General features: G+C 42.0%; 1 protein-coding gene across 9 annotated transcripts in view; it reads left to right on the forward strand.

Moving 5' to 3' along the window:
* MARK1 (microtubule affinity regulating kinase 1) overlaps positions 1-25,730 on the forward strand; it is a 112,704-nt gene that overhangs the window by 56,985 nt on the left and 29,989 nt on the right. For 8 of the 9 annotated variants that reach the window (XM_075925224.1, XM_075925228.1, XM_075925221.1 and 5 more), the window contains exons 4-7: positions 11,635-11,683; positions 13,242-13,307; positions 14,514-14,584; positions 16,695-16,751. In XM_075925224.1, the coding sequence (XP_075781339.1) occupies positions 11,635-11,683; positions 13,242-13,307; positions 14,514-14,584; positions 16,695-16,751 (243 nt within the window). Of the gene's footprint in view, positions 1-11,634; positions 11,684-12,262; positions 12,638-13,241; positions 13,308-14,513; positions 14,585-16,694; positions 16,752-25,730 lie in introns of those variants that run through there. The other variant, XM_075925226.1, reaches the window with a different exon arrangement.

A 25,730-nucleotide genomic window follows, 5' to 3' on the forward strand; every position in this document is an offset into this window, starting at 1 on the left:
TTTGGAAAATGGTATGGGGTCACTCTTTTCTGTGGAGGAGTTGCAGGATTTAGGGTGGAGGTTGGGTGCAGAATGGTGAATGGGGTAAGAGACTGGGGTGCAGGAGATAGTGAGGTCTGAGAGGGAGTTTGGATGAAAGAGGGGGTTGTGACTTGGATCAGGGAGAGGGTATGGGTGCAGGAGAGGGTTTTAGGAGGAGGTACAGGGTCTGGGAGGTAGTTGGGACCTGGGGCAGGGGTTGCAGAGGTTTTGGATGGTGGCCTGGGGGAGGGAGTTTGGTGCAGGAGGGGTAGTGGAGGCAGAGGCAGGCTTTGGCTGGGAGACGCTTAGCTCAGCGTCTCCCAGCCAGCAGCCCTGCAGCACCTCTATGGCAGAATGGGCTCTCCTGCCACTTGAAAATGCAGGCTGCACCTTCCATTGGTTCTTTGCTCCAGGAGGGGGAAGACTTGTCCTGGGCCAGAGCCAATCTCTCAGCTCCTATTGGCTGGTTGTTTCCAGCCAATAGGAGCTGAGAGATTGGCCTGGGGCCAGTTCCTATTGTCCAGTTGTTTCTGGCCAATAGGAGCTCAGGATTGCGCTGGGCGTTGGAGTAATCACACAAAGCCACCCCCTCTCTCTCCAGAGCAGAGAGGCACATGGAGCAGCCCTGTGCTTAAAACAGTGGCTGCAGAGTGCCTGAGGGTCTTGGCAGGGAGCACACGGGCTGGATCCAATGGCTTGGTGGGATGGATGCAGCCTATGAGATGTATCTTGCCCACCCCTGATGTAGTGGAAGAAGAGACCAGGGATGGAGCCCTCTGAGATCCCCACACAGATGGAGGGGAGAGTGAGCAGGACCATCTCCAGATGACACTCTAAAGTAGAGAGTGCAAATAGAGTGCTTTTCCTGGATTTAGGCTGGGAAGATGTTAGATTTTTTGAGCGCTAGAGCGCAGGGGTGCAGGATAATCTAGGGTAGAATTGTCTTGATAAAATTTTAGATGACTATTATAGACAGCATGTTCAATGAAATTCAAGATGAGAGGGAGATCCAGGAGGGAACAAGAGTTGGATTTTTTTAGGTTGGAAGAGACTGGAGTTTGGTTTACACTACACAGTTAGATTATGGGAAGGTAGCTTACCTTGACCTAACTACATTAGTGAACGCAGTACAACCTTCTGGCAATGTAAGAGCCTTACTATGCTGACTCCACCACAAGGAGAAGTGCTGGGCTTATGTTGGCTTATCTCCATACAGACGCTATATTACTTACATCTGCTGTTGGCTGTCATTCTTGTCAGTGTCATGACTCTGGGCTGGTACTGTGAAATTGACAAGCAAGCTGGGCTATTACGGGGGCAAGTGGGGCTCCCAGGCTCCCTGCCCCCAGTTGGGCTGCACGCCACCCTTCGCAGAGTCTGGCTGATCCCCCTGGCTCTCCACTCCCAGCCAAGCTGCTACCTGGTTTCTCACTCTCAGCAAGGCTGCTGCCCAGAAGCTTCCTGTTGCTGGCATTGGTGGGCGAAGAGCTTGGAGGAAACAGAGGGATCATCATGTGGACCTGAGAGCCTAGGTTCTCACACCTTCCCCCCCCCCTCCACACACACACACACACACTGCCCCCTCTTACGTCATTGGACGTGTTCCTGATGAGGACATGCCTCGCAAAGAGAAGAAGGGTAATGAAGATGTGAACCGCCACAGCAATTACTGCGGTGATTGTAAATCGACCCAACGTACATCACCATTCATTTCTAGTGTAGATGTACCTCAAATCATGCTTGAATTTTGATGGCAAGAAGACTTGGCAAGATGGAGGGATGAGTTTGAGGAAGGAGATTAGGAGACAAAATGAAATGGGGTAGGTAGGATAGGTGGAGAAGTTAGAGAAAGTGAAAAGATGATGGTCCTCTGCATCCGTGATTGGGAAAGGAGGAGAAAGTGGTAGGAGGGAAAGGGAAGGCGAGTAGGAAGAGCACACCAATCTTTGCATTTTTCTTTGGAAAAGTCAGCAACATTTTCTACAGCAAAGAGGTAGGGGAGAGGAATGGAGGAAGGAACCACTCAGCAAATAGGTGACTGAGATTGTAGGAGCCAGTCAGGGTAGAGAAGTACTAGGGTTGCTTGACTCGGTAAATGACATAATTGAAGAAGTGTGAAGGAAGTCAGCATTGTCACGAGATCCCTGTCAAAAGAAATTACAGTCACATATTGATTATTTTGGTGTCTGAAATGTGTTTAGCACAGCATTCCAAGAAGTCTGTTTTCTTAGAGCTCAGTCCTGAGAGGTTCTGAATACTCTTGAGTCTCATTGAAATCTTGGGAGGTTTAGGGTGCTCAGCATTCTTCAGAATCAAGCCCCTGAGGAGTTTCCCTTCTGTTGCTTTTTTGCTTAGCAAGGCCCACTGGCACAGAGGTACATGATGGAGATGTTAAAAGAAGGTCTAAAGGTCAAACTTCAGATATTTACCAAGGCCTGTTTCCCTAGAAAACCCTTACTGTGCCCTGAGGAAGTTCAGGAAATCTTTTTGATCAATACAAATTATTCTGACATTCAGATTTGGTGTTGGGGGATTCTAGATTTATTATAGTGTTGCAAAATGGTTTGCTAACTACATGTAATGCACATGAATTATCTATTAACCTACGGTAAGTGTACAGTGGAAATCCTGGTGCAGAAATTATGTTGTCTGTAAGAATGTGCATTTTTTTATTCTTAATTCTTGTGCTCCAAATGTGAGAACTGTATATCTGATTTGTTTGCAGATGACTAACATGATTATTTTCTTGGGGAAGATCATGTCTCCCAGAAGTGTAATAGCTGCTGACCTATTTGAATGTAATTACCCTTTAACATTCTGTTTGACCAGTCATCCTTGGTATCCAAGTGTCAGCACTGGAAGTTAATAAACTTCCTGTAGCTCAGATCTTAGTTTATGGTCAGTTTTTACTCGTGCTATAAAAATCCACTCATTTTTATTGGTAGGGCAGAAGAAACTCTAATTTTTTATAAAATGAAATATGAAATTCATACTGAGAGAACTTCATAAACATATTTATTCTTCAGACATAAAGATGTGTCCAGAATGAAAAACTTGTAGTTCTGTAGGGAAAACATACTAATATAACATTAGTCTCTCCAGTTTTGATAAACTTGACTGAGTGATGGTATAGCTACACTGCAGTTAGACACCTGCACTTAGCCTGTGCCAGCTGGCTTCAACTGGCAGACTAAGGGACCACTTAATTGCTTGTGTAGATGTTTGGGCTTGGTCTGAACCCTGGGCTCTGGGACCCACCTAGATCCAATTAAACATCTACATCCAATTAAACAGCCCTTAGTCAAGCCATCTGGCACTGGCCAGCCCAGGTTTTTAATTGCAGTGTGGCCATACCCTGAGTTAGCATTTGTCTGACCTGAGGTATCCGTGCAGGCTTAGCACCTTAATTCTTTTTTCAGCAGTTGAACTATTTCAGAGCTTTGGGTAGATCCAATCTGAATGTGGTAGAGCCATGGCTCAGTCAGAACTGAGCTGCCTGGACAGGAGAGCATGCTTTTTAAAAATTGACAGATTTCTGAGTCCAGCTATTCCATCTTCCATAAACAGAAACATTTTTTTAGCATTTTGTTGTAATGAGCTGTGATGCAACCAACTTTGCAAACACAGATTTGGAGTTAGAAATTTGAATTTTCAATATTTAAATGTGCAGAAGAAAACTCAGTGTCACATTATTAGCTAAGTAATGGAAAGGTCCCATAACATCTCCAAATCACTTTTCAGGGTTCCCCTCCTCACTCCCTCATGTGTTTCCAGGTCTTTAATTAGATGAAGGAAGATTTCAACTGAATTTCCAATGGTAATGACCTATAATCTTCGAAGAACCTACAAAACTATTTACAATTTATTTTGTACGCTCCCCATGGAGTTCTCTGTAGTAAAATGTGTACTATGTTTTGATCAGTCATCCTTGTACTTGATGCACGTTTCAAGAAGTTGGAAATATAGACCGCATATTCCTGAGTTGCACAGACTTTTTCATTTGAGCAGCTGTGAAGCTGCTGGTGTTTATGGAAGAGTACTTGGCTTTTTGTGATATGCTTTAGGATTGTTTTTACTACTTTCTGAACATCGGACGTTTAGGATGATTACACCTGAGAAGGTTTCATTTTTCAGTCTTTTTGTGTTTGGAGTAAATGGCGCAAAGACATTATTGAAGGCTACATATCTTAAACTTGACTATTAATATGGAAATTAAGAATCCATATATTTTGTGTTTTTTAAAAAATAATGTGGACTATTCCACATATTTCACTCCTTTGTACTGGCATACTTATGTATTTCTGCATGTGTGTTTCCTCTGAAGGTATGCCTACACTGCGCTATTTTTGCAGAAGAGGTTTTTGCGCAAAAAAACAGTGTAGACGGGGCCATTTTATGCAAAACCCCTTTTGAGCAAGAACCCTGTAAACCTCATTTTTTGAGGCAAAAGGGATCTTGCGCAAAAGGGGATTTTTTTTGTGCAAAATGGCCCTCTCTACATTGCATTTTTTTTTTTTTTTTTTGCACTAAAGCCTCTTCTGCAAAAAGGCTCGAAAGAGACTATGCAAATGAGAGCGCGATAAATGCTAATGTGTGCTTCATTTGCATTTCCTCTTCTGCAAAAATAGTGTAGTGTAGACATAGCCTGAGTTAGTGGTCCCCAACCTTTTTTATACTGCAGACTGGCAAACTCATTCACAAACTTTCGGCAGACCAGTAACATTTTATTTGCATATCTGCATATTTGTTATACAGATAATGGATATGCAAATAAAATGCTATCGGTCTGCCAAAATGTGTACCCCAAGAGCTGCCACAAACAGCCATCTTCAGCTGCAGCCACGTGCCAAGGGTATATCCTAGGCCTGGTCCCGAAGCAGCTGGCATGGGCGTGGCCTGGCAGCCAGCAGTTCACAGCCGGTCTGCGGACCAGCGGTTGGGAACCACTGCTCTTAGTGGTCTGGCAATTGATTACATGTTTTCTCTAGTTAGAGCAGTCAGGAAACCCAGATTCTAGTTCCTGCTCCAATGATTCTGAGTATTTGGTAGAAAGTGGAACAGCTCCAGCAGAAGAGAATGAAAGAGGCCCACCCCCCAATACACTATATCCCAGTGGTTATGGAACTCAAATGGGATCTAGAAGAAATGAGTTCAGTTCCTGCCCTACATTGAAGAGGACTTGAACCCATCTCCCACTTCATTGGTAAATGAGCTGGCCATTGGGCTATTGGGTGAAAAGGGGCAGCCCTGCCACCACCTGGTGCTGTGCGCGCATCATAACACACCCAGCAGCTCTATTTCACAGGTGAGAGAGACAGAAGAATGCAAAATCTATTGTATACAGCCAAGACCTAAGATACAACCAGATTTACTCCAGTCCCACAGACAGAGACAAACACCTACAGATGGACAGAGCCAGACGAGTACCCAAACATCAGCTACTTCAAGATAGAGCTAGAAAAGAAAACAGGACACCACTTGTCGTTACCTACAGCCCCCAACTTAACCCCCTCCAGTGCATTATCAGGACTCTACAGCCTATCCTAGCAAATGACCCCTCAATCTCACAGGCCTCCCCCACAGGCAATCCGCAAACCTCAAACAAATTCTTCCCAGTAATCACGCAGTGCCCCTTCATCATACTCATCCAGGAACTTACCCCTGCAATTAGCCCTGGTGCCAACTCTATCCACACATCTACAGAAGTGATATCATCACAGGACCAAACAACCACATCAGAGGCTCATATAACTGTACATGCACTGATGTGATCTATGCCATCAAATGTCAACAATGCGTCTCTGCCATGTATATTGGCCAAACTGGACAGTCCGTCTGAAAAAGAATTAATGGACACAAATCAGATACCTGATAAGGCAACACACACAAACCTGTTGGGGTACATTTTAACTTGCCTGGGTATTCAGTAATAGATCTCAAAGTCACTACAGGCAGTCCCCGGGTTACGTACAAGATAGGGACTGTAGGTTTGTTCTTAAGTTGAATCTGTATGTAAGTCGGAACTGGCGTCCAGATTCAGCCGCTGCTGAAACTGACCGCCAGTTCCGTCTTACATACAGAATCAACTTAAGAACCCCTGGAACTCTGCCTCGGGCTTCCTGTAGTCAGCGCTGGTCAGTTTCAGCAGCAGCTGACTTGGGGACGCCTGGGGCAGAGCAGCTGGGGTGCTGCTGGGTTGCTCCAGTAGCGCCGCTCCTCAGCGCTACTGGACCAACCCAGCAGCACCCCATCTGCTCTGCCCCAGGTGTCCTGATTCAGCCGCTGCTGAAACTGACCAGCAGCGGCTGAATCAGGACGCCTGGGGCAGAGCAGCTGGGGGACCAACCGGCAGCACCCCAGCTGCTCTGCCACAGGCGTCCGGAGAAAAGCCTAGTCTGCTTGGGGGGGGGGGGGGGGTACTAGCTGCGCCCCCACCCCAGCAGACCAGGAAGACGCGGGCGGCGGACCGAGACGCACCGCGGTCCTGCCGCCTGGGTCCTCCACGGCTTTGCTCCCCGTCTCCCTGGTCTGCTGGAGACCAGCAGACCAGGGAGACGGGGAGCAAAGCCTCTGAGGACGCCAGCAGCGGGACAGCCGCGGGGCGTCTGGGCTGTCCCGCTGCCGGCTTCCCCGAGGCTTTGCAAAGCCGCGGGGGGGGGGGGGAGCTCGGGCAGCGGGGCAGCCCAGGCGCGCCGGCTTCCCCAAGGCTTTGCAAAGCCCTCCGCAGACCAGGGAGACGCGGAGAAAGCCCCGGAGTACACGGGCGGCAGGACCGCGAGGTCCCACAGTCCGTGTCCTCCGGGGCGAGCCCCGTTCGTAACTGCGGATCCAAGATAAGTCGGATCCGCGTAAGTCGGGGACTGCCTGTATATTGTTTCAGGCCAATTTCACAAGCCAGCTCAACAGGGAAGCCTTAGAACTTAACTTCATTTACAAAGTTTGATTCCTTCAACAGAGGTATGAACAAAGACATTGGGTGGATGGTCTGCTACATTCCACATCCTAATGACATAAAAAAACAAACAATGGATACTTAAGAACACTTAGTACCTTCTCTATCAGCTTCAGGTAGCATGGACACTCTAATTGACTATTCTTTTCCTTTTTTTCCCTTTTTGCCTTCTCCCCCCCCCCCCCCCCCCCCCCTTTGCTATTTAGAGTAAAATCTCCGCTATCTGGAACTTAAGTATCCAAAAAACTGTAGAAACCAGCAAATTTCTGACGCCGGGAAAAGCAAAAATAAATAAATAAACTATCCCTTTAAGTACTGGATTGCTCCTCAGAAGAGTGTAGCTACCTGGGGGAGAGGCGAATGACAGCCAACAGCAAGCATCTCAGCTTGCCCACGGCTCCTGGCACCCCTGGAATGCCAGTCCCCCCTCTCCTCTCCTGGCTCCCACCCCCCTTCACCAGGCCGCATCCCACCCACCCCCCACAGCTCATGGCCCCCCTAGCAGGCCACATCCAGGCCCCCGAACGGTTCCCATGCCCACTACCACCTTCTGTAGGCCCCGTACGGCTCCCGTCCCCCCTCCCTCAGATAACCTAAAAATTCTGGTTATCGGCACGTCCTAATCCCCGGGCATGCTGGATAACACAGGTTTTACTGTATTTGGAAACTGGACCTTTAATAACTCCATTCATCTGAAGAAGCAGGTTGTGCCCATGAAAAATCATGATACCATCTGTATGTTTTATTAGACTCTAAGGTGCTGCAAGACTATTAGTTTTGTAATTTTTTCTCGGAAGAATGCATCATTAGAAGATCCTGCCGGGGCATGAAGAATAAGGCAGTTTTGTGATTGACAACCACCTAATCTCAAGATGATTCTTACCAACAACCACAGGACATACCACACTAATACCAACCCTGGTACTTTCCCTTGCAACAAACCCCGCTGCCAGCTTTGTCCACATATTCACTCTGCTGACACCATTATTGGGCCTAACCAAGTGAGTTACAAGATCAAGAATACATATTCCTGCGCCTCCAGAAATATAATCTATGCTATCATGTGCCAAAAGTGTCCGTCTGCTATGTACATTGGACAAACGTCTCAGACACTTCGCCAAAGAATCAATGCCCACAAAACAGACATTAGACAGGATCACAAAGAAAAAACAGTTGCTTGTCATTTCAACCAGAAAGGACACAGTCTCAATGACCTGCTAACCTGCATCCTACTTCAGAAGACATTCAAATCTGCACTTGAAAGGGAATCCTCTGAACTGGCATTCATGCTAAAATTCGACACTCTCCGCACCGGACTTAACAAAGACCCCGGCTATCTTACACATTACAAAGATAGCTTCCCCAATTATCACCTCTAATTCTATTAACTCACAGACATTTCCCCTTCCCCACCTCTAATATCATTAACTCACTGGCATTCACCTTCCTTCCCCCCCCCCCCCCCAAATCCCCCTTCTGTTCTGTAATGTGATTTGTCCTTTTCATGTGTGTTCATTTTTTTAAATTGTATCCTTTGGTATATATGGTTGTGACTATTTTCTTCCACTATTTGATCTGAGGAAGTGGGTCTGGCCCACGAAAGCTCATCATCTAATAAACCATCTTGTTAGTCTTTAAAGTGCTACATAGTCCTGTATTTTGTTTCAGCTACACCAGACTAACACGGCTACATCTCTATCAGAATTTTAACATGAATGACAGTTCAGAGGATTCCCTTTCAAGTGCAGATGTAAAAGGTCTTTGTAGCAGAATGCAGGTGGCTAAGTCATTGAGAGAGTGTCCTTTCTGGTTAAAATGGCAAGAAACTGTTTTCTCTTTGTGATCTTGTCTGATATCTGTTTTGTGGGCATTAATCCTTTGGCGAAGTGTCTGAGACGTTTGTCCAATGTACATAGCAGACAGACACTTTTGGCACATGGTCTGGCCCACGAAAGCTCATCATCTAATAAACCATCTTGTTAGTCTTTAAAGTGCTACATTGTCCTGCATTTTGCTTCAGCTACCCCAGACTAACACGGCTACATTTTTATCACTATTTTAATACAGTGTGACAGAACCATGCCAGTGAGCTACCATAGTCTGATGGAAGATAGATCTGCTGGGTGCTGGGTGAACAGTTTTCTTTTCCCTGAGTAACCAGGGAAGGGGCTACTGCAGTGCAATCAGGAAAGAACCTGGGTCCAATTAAAAGCTTGCCAGAAGCAGCAGGCTATTCAGAACATCTGCAGCCTGTTAAGGTACCAGGAGAATGGTCCTGGGAAGAGTTGGTTAGGGAAGTGGCTCAGGAAAAAGCTGCGACTCTGGTGGTAGAGGAATTATTACCTGCTGCCGCTGCCATTAGGATCTCTGGGCTGGAACCTGGCTGACAGGGTGAGCCCAGGCTCCCCCCCAGCCCGACAACTACAAAGGTAACCCCAGAAGGGTATGTCTGAGACTAAAGGGGTTTGCCCCAGAAATCTATTTGACTGGCCTGTGATGAGGGTGGTTCTGTAGGCTGTGGCCCTTTCCTCTAGTAAAAGGCGAGAAGCTCTATGAAGGGCCACAGCGAGCCTCTAAGGCAAACACTATCTGCCTACAAGTGCAGGACCCCTGAGGCAAGGCCAGAGCTCTGCCACAATAGACAATCTGTCTTTGTGGTTTTCTTGTCAATATTGCTGTTTTTTAGCTCCCTGTCTAAAAGCTCCTCAAAGATTGTAATGTTCTACAGTTAGCAGCTTCAGATTTGTTACCATATGGCTGGTCATTTCTGACAAATTTGTTTAATTCTATAATTGTTGTGAACAGTTGATACGTAATGTACAAAATCAAAATACCAAATCACAAACCAGAGCCTGTCTGACGTATTTGTAATGAAATAATGCCGGACCAGGGAGGTCCAACCTGTACTTCTGCAAATGTTACTTTCTTTAATAAGTCTTAAGAAACTTAAAGATGTGCACTGAGAAGAAAATGTTCAGGAAATTAATTGTGATTGTGTTTATTTTTAGATCGTGCTATTTACAGAATACAAAAGGGCAGCTTATTTTCTGAGGAGGGTTAGCAGTACTCCTCTGTAAGCAAAACCTTTCTTTGGGAAATTTCCCTCAGTCACAAGTCCCCAGAGGTGGCCAGGATTTACTGTGGTCTTTGCTCATGCACCTCACTTATGGATTAAGCTAGCTTTGGTCAAAGAGACAATATACAGCATGCATAGCTGCTGAGACAGTGAGACACCGTGCCAAAACTGCAAGAGACTTTCTTGGATCTCAGAACAGTACGTCTGCGATATGTCTATCCTAAGCATAAGTCTAGAGAACATTCAAGCACAGGGAATACGTTTGGCAATAAAAGTACGTTCATTTTTCTGTGAAGGAAAGCTCAGGTGTTATCTGTAACGTGAGACAACATTTGAAAATCCTGACTTTAAAAAACAAAAAAATCTGGTTTCTTTAATTTGCCTTTGGATTTTTGAGCCTTGAGGGCATGCTCACTTCATTTTTGCAAGCTTTTCTCTGCCACCATGAGTGCTAGAATAATTCTTAAACTGAGATTTTTTGTGACATCTCTCAATTCCAGTAAGGAGAGGGGGGATAGAATCACGAGACTTGTCATAATTGTCACTGTGTAGGCCTTTCAGATGTGACTTCAGTGTGGTCTTTTTCAGCTCTGGCATGTATGAACTGATTCCATTCATCTTTGTACTGTGTTGCCTCTGAAGCCTTATGATACTTCTCGGTCCAGTTTTTTCCCTAACACCATAAACATGAAGCTGCATGTGTGTACCCCCACATACGCACAATTATGTATGCAGACTGGGTAATTGATCGCACATGCAGCTGGCCACTTAAACAAAGGCCAGAAATAGCAATAGGTCCTGCAAATATCCTTTGCTGTTTCAAGCCAATGGAAATGCAAAAGCTGTTACTATATAAGAGCCTACATATCTTTTTGCATGCCTTCTTATGAAACAAGTGCAGTTTTGGTGTGCAGTGAAGATAGGATATGGCTCTAGTTTTTTTTAACCCCAGCCAAATGTTACAATAAAAATGTAATACAGTGCCATCAACAAAATGAGTTTGACGTCTAGTTCAGTGAATAATGTACAGGTTGGACCTCCCAAAACTGGGACTCCCTCATTCAGCAGCAGACCACAGGTGTTCCTGGACCAGGGAGTCCTGGCTAGGAGCCCTGGTGGCTCGGAGCCCTGCGGGGCTGGTGGGAACTGGCATTGGAGCCCCAGTTGCACAGCAAGGGGCCGTGTTAGCCTTAATAGCAGGGTTGGGGATGTGGCAGCCCTGATAGCAGGGCCAGGGCTGTAGACTAGTGGAGCCGGGGCTGGAATGGGGCAGCCCCAGCAGTGGGGCTGGAGCTGGAGACAGGGCAGTCTTGGCTGTCGTGGCTGGCAGTGGGGAGGGAAAGTGATCTGGGGAGCTGGTATCAGGGGACTCCCTCTGGTCCAGCAAATTCCCTAGTTCGGGACCAGCAAGGTCCAAACTGTAATTGTGTCTGGTGCTTGATTATAATATTGAAAACAGGCTATGCTGATGTTGAAATCTACTTACATTGCTTTACAGCTGCCATTCCCTGTATAAAGTAGCATGTCTGAAGCAGCTCTTCCCCTCAAACACACTGTAAATAAAACTGTTTTGTTTTCTTAACAGTTGTTTCGAGAAGTACGAATAATGAAGATATTGAATCATCCCAGTATAGGTAGGAATTGGATTTCTTTTTGTTGTGACTTTGATGTTATGTTCTTAGATGTTATGTTCTTATTTGTTTTATTCGAATATATTTTGTATATTTGTTTTTTATTTACCCAGTAAGTCTTTAAGATGGATGAACAGTATGCACTTAGGGCCAAATCCTGCTCTTGTCTTGTTTACTTCAGGGGGAGTACTTGCTCGAGTACGGCAAGCATAAATTTGGCTCACAGGAAAGCATAAATTTGGCTCATTGTTCAGAGAAAATGGCTAATGCATAGCAAGGCAGTGGTTTATGATAGCTAGTAGGGGATCTGGCTCGTACTCTCTGTTGCTCAGATGAGTTTAAAAAGCCTTCGAGCTAGCTAAGTGAGTTCTGCCACTTACGCTAAGGGTATGTCTAGACTACAGGCTTTTGTCGACAGAAGGTTTGTCGACAGGTACTGTCGACAAACCTTCTGTCGACAAAGAGTCTAGATTACATTCAGTTCTGTCGACAAAGCAAGCTGCTTTGTCGACATGGCAGTGTAGACGCAAAGGACAGTTTAGATGCAATAATGCCTTCTGTCGACAGAACTCTGTCGACAAAAGGCGTTATTCCTCGTAAAATGAGGTTTACCAGCGTCGACAAAACTGCTGAGTTCTGTCAACGTTATGGCGACCGAACTCAGCGGTAGTGTAGACGCAGGTTTAGTTTTGTCGACAAAAGTCCACCTTTGTCGACACAACCCTGTAGTCTAGACACACCCTACGAAACTAGGATATAGGCCCAAGAAATCTGCCGATTGCTACCTTCAGAGAAACCAAGTTACAAAGTATGTAATTTTCCTTCTCTGCTTCAGTTGCCCCCACCTTCAGAGCCCTACTTTGTGATGACAATTCTTCTGGCTGAGGAGGGCTGGACAGTCTTGTTCCAGAGACAGTTAATGTTCCTGAATCGGCCAGAGGGCTTGTTACATACAAGGTATATAAGTTACTACATAATAGGTGTTCCCTCTACTCTGTTCTTAGAATTGTGTGTGCTGCATTTCCAGTATTCTAAGATCTTACAGATCACCCTCTGTCCCTCCCGTGACAATGGTAGTTTTGTTCTATAATATTCTGACCGAGGAGCCCTTCAGATTGTAACAATTAGAATATCTGGTCAGTTTGACACCTAAACTTTGCCTTTTTAAGTTGATGAAAAACTTGACAATTTCTCTAACCCTGAGTTGTAATAGAGAAGTAATTTACTTGGTTTTTTTATATATATTTTTATAAGAATTCCCGTGTAGAACTAAAACCACTAATTTTAGCATGAATTTTATTTTTGGATTGTTTGTGAAATGCTTCTGAGAAAATTATAGAAGATTTTATATATCCATGATATTCTTGCAATGCAATCCTTTTTTTCCGCCTCAAAACTGTCTAAGTTTTCTAACGAAAAGAATATAAATCTTTGTTCTGGATTGATGGCGTCAGTGGTTAATAAGCTTTATTAATTTAAAGAATAAGTGTTTGGGCTGTGTTTTTTAAAAATTAATTAATTTTTGCTGCTTGCTGCAATCTTTCATTCCTTTTTCTTCCAGTAAAATTATTTGAAGTTATTGAAACAGAAAAGACACTGTATTTGGTAATGGAATATGCCAGTGGGGGTAAGTAGTTTTTGAACTCTCGTTCTGTGGGTAAACTAAAAAGGGACCAAAAATCTTCATGCACAGATGCACAGCTGAAACTAACCTTGACATGTGGGGAGGTATTATGTCTTGTTTATTGCACGTTGGGTATCTTCCTCCTGGAGTCCCTCCTGAGTCTCTAACCAGAACTTTTAAGGTACAGTTGTGCTGTCATTTAACAGTATGATGCACATTACAGATGTTTGTGTAATTGCTGATTTTTATGAAATACCAGAAGATAATATGACTTGAATTCTAGCAGAAGCTCAGTCCTTATTTGTCTGCCATTCTGATACTTACATCAGCAATGGGGAGAGCATCTGCCTTTCATCTTGAACGTATGTGTCAGAGCAATGCAACAGAGGCAAGAAGGTCTAGGATTTGGGGGATGAGAACTGGCCAGGCAGATTAAAAAGAAAGCCAGATGGATTGTGGAAACATACTTGGGAAGCTGCCTTCCATCTAGATGAGAAATGTTGTCTGGAAAGGGAGTAGAGTTACCACCAACTGGAGATGGCCGTTTGTCATATACGGGGGAGAAAGAGGGACTAATAACAACGAGAATCTAAGAGCCATTTGGTGAAGAGCTTTTTGGTCTTAAACATCTCCCAAAACTGATGTGAAGTCGTGCAGTACAAATCTGATGCCAAGTTTTATATCTAGAATCGTATGCGTTTTACATAATTATTTTTTGTTAGTATAGCTGCACTTTTAAATTCTTCTTTCATTTAATGCCCATTATAATAGATTAATTTTTATTAATTGAAGTCTTACTAGGAAGGAACCCGTTCTCGTAAGTCTACAGTAACTGTTGAAAACAAATATGAGCAGTGAAAACAAATATGAGCAGTAAAAAGGAATCTTTCCTGACTGCTTCCCTCCCTCTCCTCAAGACTGTGGGCATATTTGAAATAGTTTTAATATACAGACTAACTAGTTGTCTAAAACCTGCAGGCAGTGTCTTTCCTCCATAGCCCAGTTGCATGGGTAGATTTTTACATATGGATATATTGAGTTTTTATATAGAGGGGGCCAGATCCTCTCTTGAAGCTGATGGAGCTACAACTGTTAATATTAGCTGAGGATATGGCCCAAATTCATAGTATGTGTTTGTTTCTTCTTGATGATCTGGTGTAAATAATATCTGAGCAATATAACTTCTGCTTTGTTTTTTTTCTGGTTCAGGAGAGGTGTTTGACTACTTAGTTGCACATGGAAGAATGAAAGAAAAAGAGGCACGTGCAAAATTTAGGCAGGTATGAAATTTTCTGTTTTATAGTATCTTAAGTGAACTTCAGCTCAAATATTAGCACATTTTTAAAGTAAAAGTTCATAGTTATAATGATATGTATTAAAGCTAGAATGGAAAAATCCCTCGAGGGGAAAAAAATACTTCGTTCCTGAGCATACTTTAAAAATAGTAACAGAATGTTTAAGTTCTTGTTAATAGATATTCATGAGAAACCAAATTTCTTCCACTATGACTCACTTCAGATTTTATTAACTCTTTGAGTATCCTGCAATAACTTTTCTTCAAAGAGGTTCTTATATGACTATATAAGCATTTAGTTTATTCATTTATAATATATTGTGTATTTTATTAGGGGTTCACTTTAAAGTATTATAACACCTTTACTTCATTTCTGAATGCTTCACGCATGATTACTGCTGAGAGGATTAGTGGAGGGTTATACTTGTGCACTTATCAGCTTATATCTAAATAAACAAAATTATAAAACTTGCTGTTTCGTTTTTTTCAGAATTAAGATGCAAAATAACCATATAAAAGAACTAACAAATTAACTTATTAGCTGAAGTCTCCTCATATAAATTTTTCATTTCATTATAGCTTCTGTAATAGAGAAAATTAAACTTAGTTATGTTTTAGACTTATTTTTATTACATGTTCACAGTTTCCTCTAAAATTCTCCAGTTGAGCTAAAAGTATATCCTTTTGTCTTCCTAGAAGAGAGATTTTTGGGAAACTGAGCAAAGCCCATTCAGTCATTGAGAGTATATGAGGAGAGGCAAAAAGAGCATTTCTATATTTCTTAAAATTTTAAAAATCTTAATTACATCATTTTGTGATATATATTATACAGTATTAGCAAATGCTGTTTGAATAAGTATATACAGATTTTTCTGTACAAAATCTTTTGTCCTGAAGTTTTGGATGCTTAACCTAGAATAAATAACATAAAAGTACCTTTTACATTTTGTGTGTGTCTTTTGGGTTAAAAGATTAACATCAACAAATTAGTCATGTATAATGTAGTACGTGAATAGAATAGAATAAAAAAGTTATGGCATATCATTCACTAAAATGAAAACATAATGGACAAGTTTATAAATGTATATTCTTTGAGTAATTGTCGAAAGGTATTCCATTTAGAGTGTTTGCGTGCATTCAGCACTAAAGATTTGGAACATTTTAAACTAGCAGTATTGTTGGTTTGTGCTTACTGTCCAGAGCCCTTGATGCAACCTCTTGGCTGTGTGTATAAAATGGCCACTGTGGGCCAAACACCTCAGTAACTCCTCGCTGTGGCCTAAGATGAGATGAAATGACTATCACTGTCCATTTCTTCTATGAGTTTATGGGTTGTGTATGATTTGCACAGAATTAGCTAGCAAATACGTATAATTTATTCATTATTCTTAGAAGTTTCATTTGGATAACTTTGTTCTTAATTTTTTAGTTGCCTAGTACTGGGCTCTCAGTCTTCATTGCTAAGACAAAATCTCTGTTTCAAATACTGCCCTTTATATGATATTGGCATCCCACTAGCAAATGTTCCTTTTGCTAAGGGGAAGGGCATATACCTTGCAAATGCTCAATTTGCTGTTTGTTTCAAAGTGGATACAAAAGTTCAGAGAGACAACGCTGAAAATGTTGTTTTCCCCTCAATGATTGAGGCCAGCTTCATATTTGGGCTCCCAGGATCTTTCTCTTTGTGAGTAGACCTACTTCTCTGCTAAAATGAGCAGTGGGTATTCCTGAGTATTAAAAGCTCTGTCTCTCCTAATTCTTTGTCAAAGGTAGGAGTTCCAAAAAAACATCAGAGTGGGTGGAAGACTCTACTGTTATATTTTTTATAATGAGCTTCATGAGGGCGCTGGAGCACAGGCTCAGGCCAATAAGCATTGCTAGTCAAAAACCAACAAACAAAAAAACCCCCCTGATCTCTGGCACAAACACTGAAGAGAATTTCAGTTATTGTAGGGATTCTTACACTCCCTATATGTTAAAATACTAAATTCTCCACTAACTTATGTAAGCAGGCAAAATTAAGTATAAGATGTTAAAAAAAGCAACCTTAATTATAATAGGGATTCAAATTCTTATTGAAAATGTTGGTGTTTCAGATTGTATCTGCTGTGCAATACTGTCATCAAAAGTGTATTGTTCATCGTGATCTCAAGGTAGGTTGCTGCTTTTTTAAATTTTTACTTAACTCATTGATGGTATTAGAGCAGGTTCACCTAACTCTTTCCATGTAGCTGTCAATGCTGCAGCATGAGTGCTTCAAACACACAAATGAAATTAACTTTACAACACACCTCAGAAGGGGATAATACTGTTGTCTTCATTTCATATTTGGGGAATCAAGATGTATAGAAATTAAATGGCTTGCCCACCATGACAAGGAAGCCTGTGACAGAGATAGGATGGAAAAAAGGCTCTCTAGAGCTACTGTTGACCTTTACCTCAGGACCAAAAATTTAAAACCTTACAAGTAAGGATATGATTCTGTCATGGAGAATTTGTTTGGGACCTCTATGACTTCCCAAGGCTACTCCAGCTATTTCCTGGGTCACCAATGCTGCAGCTGGCTAGAGCTGGGTCAGCCGTTGCTGCAGGAGCAGTGGTGTAACTAGAGAAGCTGCAAATCCCAGCAGCACTCTGTTTGTCATCCCCTCCCCATCCCTAGGTATTTTTAATAAGTCAGGGATAGTTTGCAGGCTTCTGCAAATTTTTGTGTTTTGCCTGTAGCCTCTTCCTCACTTTTACCAAAAAATAATCATGACAGCATCGTAACCTTACTAATGATATACAAATATGTGTAAATTGAAGCTGAAAACGCTCATTTTTATGCATATTTATTATACTCATGAATACTTCAATTATCATGGTTTCAAGGTTAAGAAAATTTATAGTAAAATGGTTAAACTAATCACATGGTTAAAACCCCACATTTCTTACCAATTTTAATCCTGTTTTTCTCCACTCTACAAATATTTGTGGTGCATGGAAGCCGGCAGTGTCTGAAAGCTTTCGTTCACTGTGCTGGCTTTATTGCTCTTTGTAAATAGTTATTGTCAGCAAAGAGAGTTAGCTTAGCAATTTGGCTATTGTTTCCTCTTCTTCGCCTTGTTTATTTTCTGTACTTTTTGTAGGGAACTTCTGTCTCTCAGGATCTACCTAGCATAGTATCTTGCTTGATGTGATGGAGCCAGAATTGCCCTTCTAATGAGGCAGTAATGCCCCTTAACTTTGGTCACACCAAATGTGTTTTGTGTTTGGGGAGGGCATGTTGTTGACATTTGTAAGTCATTCTCCATGGAGGATGCAGAAAGTTAGTGATGCACGTTCTTGATGGAAAAATCCATTTTCCCTCTTAAGACCTCAGGGTCTCTGGTGCAGAAAATCCTGATCAGTTGTCATCAGAAAGTGCTCCTGTGCTGTCTCTTCTTCCTCAGCCTGTTCCTTTGATGTGGACAGTCTCACTTCTCAGCTGGCAATACCTCTAATGGCAAAGATGCATTGTGATGTTAAAGGGAGATATCTAGTTCTCCCTGCCAATGGAAGCTGCAGGAAGCAGTGGCCCAGCCCATTGGCTGAGAACGGTATACTACAGCCTCTGAGAGCTGTGAGCAGTAGTGTCTGTAGCTGCTCAGGAAAACAAAACATCTTATGGCCAATAAGCTGCTTACTCTTACAAGCTGCGATCCAAAGTTTGAAAACCCCTGACTTAGGGTCATGGTCAATGATTTACACCTTTGAAAATAAATCCAAGGTTTTCTGCTATTACTTTATCTCCAGAAGACCTAGGGATCCTAATTCCTGGTGTTCTCCATCATGGGCCCCCTGCTCCTTGTGCTTACTAGCACCTTTGGTACTACAGTGTACAGGACGTGGGCTTTTCAATCTATAAGTGGAGCAGCATTTGCATCACAGTTAGATCTAAAGCTGTCATTCCTGCTGTCACAGAAAGTAGCACCCAAAACTGTTCCATAACCTTCATTTAATGATGAGCATCTGGATCATGACCATGATGTGGAGCTTTGGTCTGAGGATCTTAATGTACCCTCCCCTGGTACTTCTCGTGCTTCAGTCATAATCATCCTCAAACTTGATGGCTACAAGTTCTTCCAAGAACTGCTCAGAACAGAGACAAACATGCTGCAGGTACTGGGAGAGGTGATCCAGGAATAGTTATCACAAGCTCTTGGACATCCTGCACACCAGTATGCTAAGTTGTCTTGAAGAAGGCCTTTTGGATCCTGCAAAACTGCTCTGGCAAACACCAGCCTTGGGAGTTTTTACATGAAAATGTGCAGAGCATTGGTACCAGATCCTGCCTTCTGGATTTAAGATGCTTTACTCATATTCTATGCTGGGGTCCTTGTGGTAGCTGCAGTCTGCTGAAAGTGGATGACACCATGGTCCTTTGAAAAGTTATCCCCTGTAACAGGGTGCCCAGAAAATTAATCTTTGCAGATACAAAAACTTTTCTCCTGAATGCTTGCAGATGAGACTCTCCAGCTATCAGTTGCTGTTGGCAAATGACATTTTGATTTATGAGAACATTCCCTGGCAAGATTCTGCATGATTGCAGAGAGGAATTTAAATAACTGTTTAGTAAAGGACAGCATGTAGCACACACTTGCCTCCAAGCAGAGCTTGGTGTTACAGGTATGGCGGGTAGGTTTATGACAACTTCAACTGACACAAGACCATTATCTCAGCTATAAGTGTCTGGCATTCCTAGGGAGGTACAGGTTACCAGAGAAGATGTGCCTTTTGAAGGATATGAGTTGAATACAAAGACCAATGGGGTCTTCATCCTTGAAAATATTCTCATGCAAATCTAAGATCTTTGGGAACTTATATGTGCAATGTAACTTGAATGCAGGGGTGGCAACCTAAGGCCTCCTTCTCAGTCGGGGCCACATCAGTGAGGATTTGGTTTTTTGTTTGCTTTGTTGTTTCTCACTTGTGTGCAGCCCCCGCTTGCCTGGATATGGCCCCTGAGGCTCAGAGCTCCCCACTGTCCCTATCCCCCATGAGGCTGGAGCTTAGGTCCCCCTAGCCTCTGGTGTGCTAGGGAAATGGTGGGAGTGTCTTTCTTCTTCTCAGTCGGGGACCATGTCGGTGAGAATTTGGTTTTTTTTTTTTGCTTTGCTGTTTCTCACTTGTGTGCAGCCCCCAACTGATTTTTCTGGTGCTTAGTGGCTCCTGACCCAAAAAAGGTTCCCAGCCCTCCTTTAATGGCTCTCCACCTCCCATGCCTACAGAAAGTGCTCACCAGTTGTCTTAGGAGAAAACCTGCAAGAAATCGCAAATCATCTGTGAAGGAATTAACATTGAAGAAATATTTGTCAATTGGGATTGACAGTCTACAGTTCTGTTTGTAATGTCAATTGCTAAACAAGAAATATCAAAACTTCTGCTTGAGAGAGAGATCTTAAAGGGTCTCTAAGCATCTGATCTCTCTCTAATGTCACTCCTTGTCTTCTGCTACTCTTACACCTGTTTTTGTTGTGATTGATATATGCTGTCCTTCTACTAAGCCAAAAACTACAGTTTATCAACAAGTGTATTGTTTTATTGTAGTTTCCTGAAGTATTTCTGGACATATTTTCTCTGCCTCTAACTGCTACATAAAGTATGTTATTGCTATGCATAGCAGAATTAAACAAAGTAAAGCAAATACCAACATATTAGCTATTTATTAGGAGTACCTGATTCTTGTGAAACATTAAATCTGAGGAATGAAAAACAGACTATTCTATAATAACCATTTATTACAAAACATGTCCCTTGGAATGCATACAGCTACTGTATGAGTAGAGTTTACTAAATTCATGGATTGTTTTGGAAATTTTCATGGTCATAGCTTTTTAAAAATCTTGCATTTTGTGGTTTCAGATCTTTAAATCTTAAGTTTCATGGTGGTATCACAAAGCATGAAAATGTATTTTAAAATATAAACACTTTAAAGTAAGTATTTCTCAAAATGGGAGAGGTCACAAGGCTATTTTGTGGCAGTTCAGAGCTGGGCAGACAGAGCGCAAGAGCTGCTGGCTAGGCACACAGCTCTGACATCAGCACTGCTGCCAGCAGCGGTGCACAAGTAAGAGTGGCAAGGTACAGTAGTGACACCCTTATTTCTGCACTGCTGCTGGCCTTAGAGCTGGGCAGCCAGAGAAATGGCTGCTAGATGACTACTGAGCACTGAAGGCAGTGCAGATAAGACTGTGGCAGTACCACAACCCCCCTCTAATAGACAGATTTCATGATCTTTGGTGTATTTTTCATGGCTATGAATTTGGTAGGGCCCTAAGTCTGAGAAAATCAGCCACACAATTCAGATCTGTGTTAAAGGATGATTTTTCTCTTACTTCTCTTGGGGGTAATATTGGAGTACAGTTTATCACTAATCTGTTGTTTGAATGTGAGTGTTTCTGAAACTTGACTCCTATTGTAAATTGTACTGTACTTCCGTGATATGGAAAATAAAACTTTACAGGCCCGAGAAAAAAAACACATCCCGTGATGTTCCCTACTCTCCAGTTATTCCTATATTTATCAAGAGCTGCTAAAGGGTGTTAAAAAAGAGAAGCTTCGAGCTAGGTAATAAATCTATGGCATATCATCTCAACATGTGTTAACATTAGGGTTGTTTACATGTAATCATTTACACAATTAACTGATAAGCATGGGCTCATTGGTTAATCTTAATGACTACATGCATTCCCCTCCCTTAAAAACTAGCTCCTTGAGAGCACCGCCCCCTGCATGTAAACATGTAACTACTGAAAAATTCACCAGTTACACGTTTGCAAAAATATATTTTACTGTTGTCCCTAGTTAACATGAAAAGCCAGGATAGCAGTATGCTACAGTACAAGGCCACAGTGTATTTGTTATTGGTTTCAAGTGTGTCTCTTGCTTGTGCAAAAACAAACAAAAACCCCTAAAAAGAATCAGCAGTAAAGAATTAACCAGCAGAGAGAGAGGAGTTTGTTATAACTTGAAGATATTCCCTTTCTAAAATATCGTATCCTGAGGTGAACAAACTCAGAGACCAAAGGCTTATCTTTTTATCATAGAATACTAGGACTGGAAGGGACCTCGAGAGGTTATCGAGGGATATTTTTATAGTGAAGGATATGTTGGTTACAGTTAACAGAAAGCATCCTCAAATTATAATGATATTATTTAAATTGTCCAGGTATAAGGCTACAGAAGTGGTCTATCAAACTGTTCAAAGATAACTTTTGAAAAATTAAAACATAACCAAGAATTTCTTCTCTTCTTGTTGATTTTTCTCCCTCACTTCCCCTTTTCTTCAATCCACCTAATTACTTCCTACAGATTTGCAAGGGTTCCCTTTTTAAATGATTTTCAAACAGAATTGGAAAAGAGAGTGAGGGATTCTTCAGTGTGACTAACGTGTAAAGGCAAATAGACACTGATTGTGTGCCTAGAACAGGAGTGGTCAAAAACCTCTCAGTGGGCCAGATCCAGCCCTCCTCAGTCTTTGATCCTGCCTGTGTGGCAGTTCCTGGCATTACCTGGAGGCTGCAGATGCGCGAGCCCTTTTAACTGCTTCTATTCAAAGGTCTTGAGGCTGCCAGGCAAAAGGTTAGCAGTGGGGCCAGGAGCTGTGAGCCCTGTTACGTGAATTCTAAGCCTCCACCCCAGACAACTCCGGGAGGAGGCTAGCCTCCAGCACCCTTCCTTCTGCTCCAGGTCCCTTCCATTGGCCAGTCAGGAGGCAGGGACCACAGGCCAAGTAAATCTCCGGGTAGGGTAGCTCTCAACCCTGTCCCTTCTGCTCAAGGCCCTACTCCTTCCACCTGAAGCCCCGCCCCTTCCGGGTCAGTCCACAACCGCTTCCGGAATTTGAAGTGGCCTCCCTTCAAAAATTATTGCCCTCCCATGGCCTAGAGCCTTGCTGGGCTCTAATTGGAAGGATAATGAAGAAGCCAAATCTAGTTTCATTTTGACTTTAAAAAAAATGCATGGGTTTCAATGCAAGTGATAATGAGGTAATTGAGAACAGAGTCAAAGGGATGGGATTAACATGATGACAAAACAATAATCGGTTTACCTTTTAGCAGTATTTTAGCCATATTTTCTTGTTTTATATGTCTTTTTTTTTTTCATCTGGAACGGGAGAAAAGCTTATTGTGTTATTGTTGACATACAAACTCAATTGGGAGTACAGCTAGTAAAAGGATTCTATCCAATCAGAGCATCTTGCATAATCACAGTACAATTATTGAAGATGTACTATTCAGCAATTATGCAAGTTTTCCTGTCTGCTTATGGCTATTGGAGGAATTTTCACATTGTGCAGATATTAAGAAATAATTATACAGTAATTACGCAAATCACATTTCCAGAATGGATTAGATTACTGGGAACTATACAACTGTCAGAAATTAGTGCTGTTTCCGTTAACTGAAGAGTGACCCTGCATTGTGCCTAAGACATTGCATTTCACTAAAAATTTGTTAGCATTTTTGCAGCTCACTGCACCATAGACTTGAACTGTTACAAAATAGTTTATCTGCATCTACTATACGTATATTCCATAAACATGCATGTAGGATTGCTTTGTGAGAAACTAGAGATGTGCTAAATATATTTATCAGACATATCATGAATGTGCCTAACCTATGTGCTCTAATGAGCCCAGGCCTTATTCTAACCTTCCAAATCCCTGAGTTGATTTAAATTGCCAGGTTTTTATTCAGCCTTCCAGAGAAGTATTTCTTCCTCCACTCAACTGTGATGCTTCTTTCAGAATTGCACCTGTATGTGACCTGATCTGGTAGGATTCAGATCTGGGATAGGAACAACTGCTGTAGACGTTAAAATGTGATCCCCTTAAAGTTCTTGAGCTGCTCCAGGGCTAGACTTGAGAATCTTATACCCTTTGGAAATGGGAGATTCTTGGCTTTCCTGTGGGACATAGCACTTACTTCAGGTTCCATAAAGTCACGAGATATTGGAGGTTTTCTGCTTTGGAACAAAATACAGGACTATGTAGCATTTTAAAGACTAACAAGATGATTTATTAGATGATGAGCTTTTGTGGGCCAGACCCACTTCCTCAAATCTGAGCAAGTGGGTCTGACCCATGAAAGCTCATCACCTAATAAACCATCTTGTTAGTCTTTAAAGTGCTACATAGTCCTGTATTTTGTTTCAGCTACGCCAGACTAACACGGCTACATTTCTATCACTATTCTGCTTTGGGTTATTTGTAGAGGTGTCTTGGTATCAATTTTGAATTTCTCTGCCTCTGAGACTTACCCAGTTGTACTCATTGTAACTGTGGCTCCTGGTTTTCCAGTGAAAGGGTTATGAGTGAAAGTCAAAATAAAACTGCTTAGGAACCTTTTACAGGTGTTTAAAAGTTTTCTCCTTAACACATGGCATATCCAAAAGATGAAGGAGTGCTGTGTTATAAAGATTTTCTATAACACTTGGTTGAATTGACTTGTGTATATCACTTGTGAGTTCACTGCTCCTGAATAATGAAATTGTAAGTGTTTCTGCGATTTTCCTGGCTGCTGCTATTAAATTAAAGCATGCTGAGTAATAATGGAGGAGGGGAAGCTTAGGGAAAACATAGTGAAATAAAGTAGAGTATCTATTGTCCATGAAGTATTTATTGTCCAAGCAGACAGTTGTGTTTTAAAATCCTAAATAAGGGACAGAAAAAACCAAGTTTTTAAAATTTCACATGGATATTTTTATTTAAAATAAATTTAATTTAAATTATCTGTTTTAAAAATTAAAATGGGAATCTTTATTAAGGCCTAAACTTACTTTAACTAAATTTAAATAATTAAGCACTTCATATATGTTGCTGAAGTTTTAAAAGAAAGTCAAAACACTGAACTGGTGGAAGTCACTATTTAGGCTCCCGCAACAATTTGTTGGAATGCCTAATCAACTTTTGACAGCAGTAACCTTTTTTTCAGGTGCAAAGAATGTTTTCTTTATTTCGTTTTTTCAACTAATATAATTTAAAGAATAGCCTGACTGAGAGTTGGAAAAACAAGGAGCACTTGGGGGTTTTTTCCTTCCAGTTTCTAAATAAAAATGAGGTGTGAGGATGAGATCTTGGGGAAAACAAAATCTTTCAAGACACAGTGACCAGAAACAGTCCGCTCCATGTACTAACTAAAGATACTTCCTTTGTCTAATTAACCAGTTAATTTTGCATACAAAACTTGTTTAGAGTACCAATTTTTCGTAAGTATATGGAACATTGAAGGTAGTTCTGTTTAACTGATACCTTTTTTTAGTGTTTTCATGCAGTTAAATAAATTCCAGTTTGCATTCAAATGCATCTTGACATAAATCACTAACAAAAATGAATCATCTAGTAATTAATAACAAGTGATGCAAACTTATATGTTGATCTTCTTTCCGGTGTATAAATTCACTGTTTTCTAACAAAAATATGTAAAGAATTAAGAATAAATATGTTAAACTACATAACTGCTTAAATAAATGCATATAGCTGTAGTGTATCATCCTAGTTAGCAAAATGTACCAGATTTAGTGTAAAATCTATATAATTGCACATGAACATGCTTTTGTAACCAGTTAGAATAAACCCCTTTTCTTCGCACAGCTACCTATACACATAGCAACATTCATAGGACTCAATTTATTTCCTTTGGAAACAAACTAATTTAGGGATGTAATAGTGTAGTCAATTAACCAATTAACTGATAAGCAAAAGCTTATAGGTTAATGCTATAGATTACATGCATTCACACCCTCTCCCCAGTCAGTACATTTTTTAGCAGGCTGGCCAGCAGCCCAGCTCCGTTCTGGCTTGCACTGGGTCTGGGACCTACCCCTGCTGCGGCTCTGCATCTAAAGTGTATTAGGAACCAGGCGGGCAGGCAGCCCAGCTTGGTTGTGGCTAGTGCCAAGTCTTGGAGCTCAGGTCCCCTTCCCCTTGGACAGGGGTTACTGCTCTCCCTCGCTGCTGCCTCTGTATCAGAGTCAGCAGCGCAGGGTGACAGGCAGCCAGTCTGCAAGGAGAGCTGGGTTTTTAAACTGGCTTCCCTTGCAGTCCAGCTCCTGACTATTCAATTAACTGATATTTAACATCCCTAAACCAGTTAAGTCTTTTAGGCCAA

This window comes from Pelodiscus sinensis, chromosome 3, assembly GCF_049634645.1.
Source record: "Pelodiscus sinensis isolate JC-2024 chromosome 3, ASM4963464v1, whole genome shotgun sequence".
NCBI classification, from domain to species: Eukaryota; Metazoa; Chordata; order Testudines; family Trionychidae; genus Pelodiscus; species Pelodiscus sinensis.